This window comes from Pterocles gutturalis, unplaced genomic scaffold (genome assembly GCF_000699245.1).
Source record: "Pterocles gutturalis isolate BGI_N339 unplaced genomic scaffold, ASM69924v1 scaffold44991, whole genome shotgun sequence".
Lineage (NCBI taxonomy): Eukaryota > Metazoa > Chordata > Aves > Pterocliformes > Pteroclidae > Pterocles > Pterocles gutturalis.
Genome location: NW_010107078.1, coordinates 3,678 through 12,850, shown reverse-complemented (window position 1 = coordinate 12,850; position 9,173 = coordinate 3,678). Strand labels below are relative to the sequence as shown.

The 9,173-nt window shown below is 43.3% G+C and overlaps 1 protein-coding gene across 1 annotated transcript in view; it reads right to left on the bottom strand.

Annotated features, from left to right (window-relative positions):
- Positions 1-2,544: 2,544 nt before the first annotated feature.
- The window catches only part of POLR3F (polymerase (RNA) III (DNA directed) polypeptide F, 39 kDa), a 9,807-nt gene continuing 3,178 nt past the window's right edge, over positions 2,545-9,173 (bottom strand). Inside the window, exons 3-8 of the mRNA XM_010087978.1 lie at positions 9,023-9,090; positions 8,138-8,250; positions 6,075-6,218; positions 4,658-4,765; positions 3,726-3,917; positions 2,545-3,102 (exon numbers count right to left, since the gene is read on the bottom strand). Of these exons, the coding sequence (XP_010086280.1) occupies positions 3,025-3,102; positions 3,726-3,917; positions 4,658-4,765; positions 6,075-6,218; positions 8,138-8,250; positions 9,023-9,090 (703 nt within the window). The 3' untranslated portion in view covers positions 2,545-3,024. The remainder of the gene's footprint in view (positions 3,103-3,725; positions 3,918-4,657; positions 4,766-6,074; positions 6,219-8,137; positions 8,251-9,022; positions 9,091-9,173) is intronic.

Sequence of the window (9,173 nt, the reverse complement as noted above, 5' to 3'; positions counted from 1 at the left end):
GTTAATTTCTTTGATTCGTGAGGGTTAACTTTCGCTCTCAGCTTTCTACACGTAAGCATTTTGATACTCAGTACTAGAGCTAGTATCACAGTGTCCTCAAAACAGTACATCTTACACGAGTTTGTAAACAGCTTCACTAGGTAGAAGACTGAAGGAAATCAGGGTGGAAAAAACCCCTAGACTATTAATGTTATATTTAGTACTTAGTCCCTTTTTAAGGAAGAATTACAGGCTGATAGATTAGCCGTGTTCATGAAGAGCCAGAGTGACAGAAAGATCATTCCTCTAATTCATTGAGGAATAGATCAGATTCGTATCTTACAGACAGTAAAGTGAAATTGTTTTACTTTTCTCTATAGGCATGGTTTTTTCAGATTTGAAAAGTCTTGTTACAGCTGCACCACTACGCAGCTTCAGAGACCACAAAGGTCATCTGAACCACATAAACCCGATGCAAATGAGCCAGAATTGAAGAGAGCTTGATAAACCAGCTCTCTGCTTCCTAAAGCTGTTGACTGACACTGCTCGCTCTCCTTTTTCTTATTGACAGCCAATACGGCCATACTGCATAAAGTGACATACCTGTGCGATAAAGACTTCTTGTTCCCCTGAGAGCTGTCTTCCTTCCAGCTGAAGCAGAGCGCAAACAGTGCGTCATCTCTGCAGCCCGCAGGATTCGGGACCCCGTTGTCTTAGGTCCTCTTTGAAGACAGGAAGACAAAAGCAAGCCCAGCCCCACACCTCAATGAAATTACCTTTGTCCACCTCAGGGATGTCTGAAGCCGAGGTTAGGACTCCCCCTCCAGTGAAGCCAGCAGTGTTCTCCTCAGGCTTCAGCGCACTGAGTGGCGGAAGGGGGCAGAGAAAGAACCAACATCCAACCTTTTCACCCCCACATCGCTTTGGCAGGAGCTCTTCTGCCTCTGTAGATATGCATCCCTGTCACCTGGAGACAACACTGAGTGCAGGAGCGAGCCCGCTGTGAGTGCTCATGCTAGCCAACACAACCAAACTCCGGCTTATCAGTACTCGTCGTTTGCTCCGCCAGAGACAGCACGCCTACTCACAGAAAAGGAACCTTGGTGTCTGTATCTATCCCATCCCTATACAGGACAGGAACCTTTTTTTTCATTCTTTGTACAGCATCTACCACCACTAGTGTTCTGTGCACAACCCACGCCGTAAGTAGGAAAACAGGAATCAAGCAAGATTTGAACACTTCAGGGGGATCGAAATGGCTTTTAAAAGGTGCAAACCCCTGGATAATATTGGAATAGCTGACAAAGTCCCCTACCCTTACCAGGTAAGGTAAACTGTCTTCCAAAATCTACGTCAGCCCACCCTTTACTGCTCATGGTCAGATTAACTGGCACGCTGGTAACTCCGTTGTAGAGGTGCTCGACCATTGCCCTCCCAGCGCTGTCGAGGATTTTCAGACAGGCAATAAATAGCTAGATGCAACATGTTCAGTGCTGTGCTTGGCCTGCTAATTGTTTCTCAGTGCTAGGAGGCTATCACAAAGATAACCGAGTAGTTGTGTAGAGATCCAGCCTGGCTGCAGCAAGATGAAGCCCCAGGTAGCAGGTTGTACTGGGACCAGACTGCTCATGTGCCTGGACTGCCCTGCCTGCTAGTATTCCACCACAGCCTGCTGTTATCTGGATGGTGGGAGAGCTGGCTGTGCCATATATGCCCAATATTCTCATTTATTAAAAAGAAGCTGACTTTTTTACCTAGAGAATGCTTGATTAAGGAAGAAGTGCAGTAACTAATCAGCATAACTTAGTTGGTACAAAAATCTGTTTGCTTCCAAAGGGGGGATTTGAACCTACATTTTCCAAAGGCAGTATCACCTCTGTAATACTTACAGATGGACAACAGCCAGAGGAAACTAGACACAGCTCTCTCAAGAGGTCCGTGGCTTAGCAAACCCTGGGCACGAGGCTTACGACAACACCACAGTCTGTATGCTATTGCCAATTCAGCAGTCCAGAGTCACAAAGAGAAGGAGCCAGAGGCCACACTTGGGAGAAACACAGAGTAGTTCCACATCACAGGAAGAGAAGATTGTGCTTTATTATATGCTGCTATCATGCCTTTCCAGGACCACAAACCAAGGCCAGGAGCCATGTTTATGTACAAACAACTGTCACTGGCATCTTTTTCAACCCTGAGGGTACTCAGATAATCTATAAAAATTTTCCCTGTACCATCAGGCCAGAGGAACTCTCTTTCACTTCTGGAAAACACACCTTCCCAGAATACTCAAAATTTCAGCAGACACATCCATGTACGTGATGCAGCTGCCAGAACACACCAACACAGATTTGATCATAATCCCGTAGCTGTCAGGAATAAGTACAACAGATGCATCAGCAGGCGACGGCAGCAACAGAGGAAATGAAGCACAAATGCACAAGAGAAAAGGGGTTTACTGATAGATTAGCCGGTAAGAAATATCATAAAGGATCAGAGTTCTGTTTGACATATTTAGGATCCCTCCCACATCAGATTCTTAGTCTTCAATCAGACAGTAGTTATCATGGGAAAAAAGTGTCAGCTTTAGGACTTAAGTAATGGACTTAATTCCACCAGCAGCATTAGTCTGAAAGCAAAGTTTGGGATCTCATTCTTGGCAACACATTAGCAAGTTTTTCTGATCAGCTAATGTCTTTTTTTCTCTCATTCAGAATAAGCGACTGTGGAGTACTTGACACAATCCTTGGAAGTGACGCATTACCACCCAGCTGTTCTATGGCACTTTTCAAGTCCCACAACCAATTTTTGGTACAGGAATGGATCCACATTTCCACTTCAGCCTTGATCTTCAGTGCTGACTCGATTTCCAGTCCACTCAAAGGACTGCTCATGCAACGGATATGTTGCTGCTTTCTGTTTCATTAAAAATAAAGTTACTCCATGTCCTGAAGTTGCTCACAAATTTAGAACTCCACTTTTAAAAAAGCAAGCTGCTTTGTCACCTTGACTGTGAAGCACAAATCCAGTTTACAGTTTTCTTTCACTCTAAAACTCCAGCCACTCTGTCATATACATGCAGTTTGATGGAGAAATCTCACCACCTTCATGGCAGTCATCAAAAACCTGCAAAAGAAAGCCTTGTGACAGTAGAGTAATCACATACAGCAAGCATGATCTAACTGAAAGTAAAACACTTGTGTGTTTTCTGCTCCTTCTGCAGTAGAAAAGCGGCAGTCTAACAGAGGCCAAAATCTAGGAAGTCCAACAGCAGCTCTGAGGAAGAGCAACACGAGCACAACAAAGCAAAACAGACCCACTGCAGTAAATGATGCAAATGGACACACTGGCAAGTTTTACCCACATACCAGTCTACAATCCAAGCAGGAGAGACCAAAAGCTTGACAGAAATAAGCTAGCTTGTTAAGAAACACAGATAGGCAAACTTGGGATCAGAAAATGTAATACAATTTGGAATGGGCTACACTTAACAGCACCTGTTCACATCCAGTACAGTAAAGGGACAGCATACAAGCGGGAAACACCCTGGCCTAAACTAGAGAACCCGCCTCTTGCGCCATCACTAAGGCACCACGGGTAACACTCATAAGAGCAGGGGGCTTAGAAAGCCACAAGGATCACTCAGGGGTGCCATGTTGCCATGCGCCAGCTGGCCACATGCAGGATTGTATTCAAAACCTGGCACGCACCCACATGCATTTCATTCATATACAGAAGTAGTTCCTTACAGGGCAGAGTCCACAGGGTGTCCTGACCAATCCAGTGGGTTGTATGAGAGGATTAACAGCTCTGTACAACTTCATCTGTCCATCCACACTGCCTACCGTCCCTTCCTTTGCAGCAATAATTGTCATCTCTACTTTTCCATCATATATTAGCGTATTTAAAATGGTTTCAATATCTTCCATCGACAGCTCCACCTAAGAAACAATTTGTAAAATAAATATTAGGAAAGACACATGCCAGTAAGTCCTGCAAGAAGGAAACAAGGAAACACCATGAGTGTAAATCCTTAGAGTTCTAACCCAGCCCAGATAAAGGCACCGCACTCGCTGGGCACTTTATGGGGTTGCATAGATACAAAAACAAAAGCAAATACCAATACCTCCTACCTTTAAATTACACTAGCCTTGGCGTACCAAAAAGAACTTCCTGATGCACCTCAAGTATCTACACCATCCTAGCATGACAGACTTCCAGTTTTACAAGAAAACAATCGTGAAAGAAGACGACAAGACTGCTGAAGATATACCTGTTGATGGTGACCAATAATTGTGGGGGCTTTTTCCTCCTCTTTTTTTTCCATCCCCTAAAACTGCTTGAAGTGCATAGGCAAACTTGAGAGAAATTATAAAATATAAACCAGTTGAGATTGTTAAAGGAAAATTTACTCCAAGTAAGTTTCACTCCCATCAATAAGGATGTGAATCCTAAATCTTTCATACATCTTTGAAAACCCACATGTACAAACTATCCTCAAAACCCATGCAGTCTCAATGATCTTCCTCAAAACGCAATAAAGCAGCAAGGCCCACCTCCACTACAGTAACTCTAGGGTACTGAAGCACTTATCAGACCCTCACCAAGTTTGCAGGACCCAACTCCTATAGCTAGCCATGCACGGACAATTTTGACAGCAGTAGGATGAAGCTGTTCTGACCTTACTGATCCCCAGTTCACAGATGTATTTCCACACCTCATGGGATGAGGCAAATGAGCTGTTCCTCTGTATCATGGGGTTCTGTTTGCTCTCTCGAGCTGCCTCTGCCTGAGAAAAAGCAAGGACGAGTTACAGTCAGTACTCATTCCCATGAGCGTCCTTCATGGTTCAGTTTCAGGCAGACTGAAGAATAAAAGTTGATTTCCGAACCACTTCTGGGAAATGCTTTTTACTTAGCAGTTAAAGCTGCGTCCTTAAGACTGACATACATGAGACAATGCAGTACACAACCAAACACAATCTTACACTAAATACGACACAAAATCACAGAATCACAGAATGTTAGAGATTGGAAGGGACCTCGAAAGATCATCTAGTCCAATCCCCCTGCCGGAGCAGGACACCCAGATCAGATCACACAGGAACGCATCCAGGCAGGCTTTGAATGTCTCCAGAGAAGGAGACTCCACAACCTCTCTGGGCAGCCTGTTCCAGTGCTCCGTCACCCTCACTGTAAAGAAGTTTTTCCTCATATTCAAGTGGAACCTCCTATGTTCCAGCTTGAACCCATTGCCCCTTGTCCTATCAATACATGTCACAGAGAAGAGCCTGGCTCCATCCTCCTGACACTCACCCTTCACGTATTTATAAACATTAATCAGGTCACCCCTCAGTCTCCTCTTTTCCAAACTAAAGAGACCCAGCTCCCTCAGCCTTTCCTCAGCAGGGAGATGCTCCATTCCCTTCATCATCTTTGTGGCTCTGCACTGGACTCTCTCCAGCAGTTCCCTGTCCCTCTGGAACTGAGGGGCCCAGCACTGGACACAATATTCCAGATGCGGTCTCACCAGGGCAGAGAAATCTAGGGAATGATTTAGATTAACATGAAAGAATATCAGCATTTGGCATTTTGTTGACAAAAAAAGTTTCTGCTGTACCTAGTGCCAGTTAAAATATATTTTAATGGAACATAGAAATGCTGCAATCTGCATAGGACTTATTTAACAGAGAACAGGCTTCTCCTGCAGTTATACCAGAGAAAATGGTCTTCTAGGCAGAGCTGACTGACTACTGTCTTCTACCGTCTCAGAAATTAGGAGCTCTGCAGGGAACACAGTGAATTTTGCTAGATTTTTTGGTCCTGTGTTCTTTGCTGCCTACCTTGCCATTGGACCCTGGAGACAGAAGGCTTTGCTCCTGTACAGGGTGTGAAAATATGCATTATTAAAATGCAATACCATCACACGTGCCGTGACAAAAAGAATCGTCCAGTACAGATTTGCTGATCCAGTTGGAACAATGGCAAACACTTACAAAAACACCATGGAAAACTTGAGCCTTGCCTGTCACTGCTTTTATAAAGAAAATAATTACTTGTACAAAACAAATGTAAGGTGACTTTAATAGTGGCACTCACCTTACTTTGTAGAAATTTAAAACACTGTTGATTTAACACCTCCACAAATTCAGACTCAAAGTCTTGGTCACTGTACCAAGCCCCACCAGTCACTGACCGGTCAGGCTGCAGGTTATACAGCATGTACACCTTCTTCTTGGATGCCTGTTGGAGAAAAGTGCACAGCTCTTAACAGCTGAAATCCTCCCTTAAGAAATGAAGATTTAAGAGATCTCTGCAGAAGAGATAAAGGTCCTAAAACCTACAGCACAGCAATCCAGCCGACTCAAGCTATCCTTAACGTGTTTGACCTTCAGTTAACATGGAGAAAAAGATAAATACATTTAGATTCCTAATCATTTCATAACATATTGTTAGAAGAGGCAATCCTACTAACAATGTGCACACAACACAAACCTCACTGAAGAAGATCTCAAAGTTTAATTTTAGCCTATTGACTCTAATCCCCCTCCACAGCCAAAGGAGGGCAGGACAGTGTCTTCAGAAGACAGCAAAGACAAACTTAACAGAGAAGCTTTCAGCACTTCCTGCAGGATTCAACCCATGCACTGATGACAGGAGGACCCTTAAACGCTTAAACCCTGCAGGTAAAGTTATCCCTTGGGAGCCTGCTCCTCACTGCCACACCCAGACAGCACAAACGGGAATGCTGCTTCAGCCCTGGCGTTAGCCCTCAGCTGAAGGACAACGGTCATCCAAAGGGCTACTCGGCAACCAGAATCTCAGCAGTGTTATGTCCTCTGTGTGACAAATGAAGCCAGCATCTCTCACAAGAACATGAAAAAGCTACTGCTTCTCTATGTTCAACTTCTTTATTTTATTTTTAGTTAGGAAGTTACCTTTGCCTCTCACTCCCCCTCTGCCCCTCCAAATAATGCTTGCCACGGTGCAGGTGAGACTGGCACACAAAAATGGCATACAACTTAAAACTTCCAAGAGTTCACAAACAAGCCGTCTTCCTCTTGTACCAGGCCCTGCGACAAGACAGAATCTCTGCTGGAAACCAGAAGTGTGTCAAAAGCACATGCTAATACTAATGGCTTGTAACTGAGCAGGTAAGGGAGAGCAGGATGCTGCATGAGCATTGTAACAGGGCGAGGAAAAGCATGAGCCTGCTCTGATGTGTGGACTGTCTGCACATAAGTAGTCGAGTAACTGGAACAAAGTAGAGGAACCAAGACTAAAACAGAATCAAATGTCTTAGAAATTGTTTAAAGTAAACAATACAAATCCAGTATGAACCAGGTAACTGGAGGGAGCTTCAGGATCTCCAGGGGAAAGGAACCTTGCAAGGTCATTTGCAGCTAGGTAACCATATCACCAGTCCCATATAAAAGGCTGAGATTACTAAAGGAACTGAAATACCAAATTCTGGTACAGTAAAACTGGGACCAATGGAGAAAAAGTAACTACAGCCAGGCTGCTTATTTCAGTGGAGACTGAGTGTAGAAAGAACAACAGAGTGGTAAAAAAGAGAGTTAAGAAACACAAAAGGAGAATAAGGTATAAAAATCAGAAAACTTGAGGGCATGTTCCATAGACAGCAGGAGTGTGGATGCATACAGACAGCAAAGAAGCTGACTTGTGGACCCATCAGGCTCTTCCCTAGGTTTATGTTTTTAAGATCAGGTATGGAAACACGGAGAAAATGGGGACAGGACTGCAAATCAGTAGTAAGCACTGCAAAAGGTTTCTGAAGGGTAACAGAACTATAACAACAGTTGTGTGCAATAAAGAATCAAGAGAACTACAGCTGCAATTTGATTGCAATGATGTGTAAATGGTAGTGGTGGGAAGAGTGATAGAACTGTGTATTAATAATGATGTGTTTATTAGATCATTAATCAGTTTGTTTGTAGTATGTGGATTATTTTACATTCTAGCTGCTCGCATCTGTTGCGCCTCAAACCTGCGTACTAAAGGCAGAGAGCCAAACGCTGGTGCATAGGTAGTGAGAAAGCTGGAGGCAGAATGAGGTTTCTCTGCTCCCAGTCCTCCGTTCAAACATACACAGCATGCAGCAAATGTTTGAAATTGTTAAATAAAAGTTACAAAATACTCACTGCCACAGATTTAACTGCTTTAATTAGTTTCTTGCTTTCCAAGTTTTTCAGGATCTTGTTGATCTCTGTTAAAGGCAAATTACTTTTGTATCTAATGTCCCTACTCCAAATACCTGTTTAAAATCAGAGAAGTGAACAGAAATTAATAGAATAAACCATTTGTTTCTGTACATACTCATAAACTAAAAGTCACATTGCAACATCGCTTGACCTGCTTGCCAACCGTAGGATGTATCCTGCCACTGGCAAAAGGGAGGGAAGGGACAGAAGGGGATGGAACAAAAAAACCCACAACTGACAAAACCAAGAAATGCATACCACAACCACCACACTGTCCTTCTGCCCTTTACCTCTCCTCCGTGAGCTCTTACAAGAGGACCCCATTTCACTGCCAACATGAATACCTCACAGAAGCGTTCTTGCACTTTTAGGTAACTAGTGTTTTCTTCAACAGAAACATGACAGTTCTACCCGCCATCTCTCAACCATAGTGTGCAACGACTGCTGAAAAGCCTAGCTACTAGTGGTTTCTGCTGGCAGTACACCTGTGAGATCTGACATTGATACTACATTTTCTTTTAAGCAGTGAGTGTTCTGCGTGTTCCTCAGCTTATCCCATAGACAACTCTTAATTCATGTTCCAAATGTGCTGAAAGAGCTCCCCCAAAACTCAACCAGGACAGGTTGTTGTCTTAACAGAAAAATGTGTCATCTTCTCTTTTGTTTTTAAAAAGTGGACACATGGAACATTAGGTGCAGATCTGGTAAGGGGACTCTAGATTTCATATTTGTATTGTGTGAACAAGCATTTTAAAGTTTGGACAGGAACATTTCCACAAGTAAGCAGAAGTAGTACCATTCACAATTATAATTTATTTAAACTACCTTTGTTGCCTGCATCTTCTATAATTTGGTAAACCAGCTTCTCTTGATTGTCAGAGCCTTTCATTTTACTGTAAAATAAGACAGACATCAAGGTTTTTGAATGGTCCAAAATTTGAAAGAAGCTGCATTTGTTTTAAGCTGGAAACAAGTA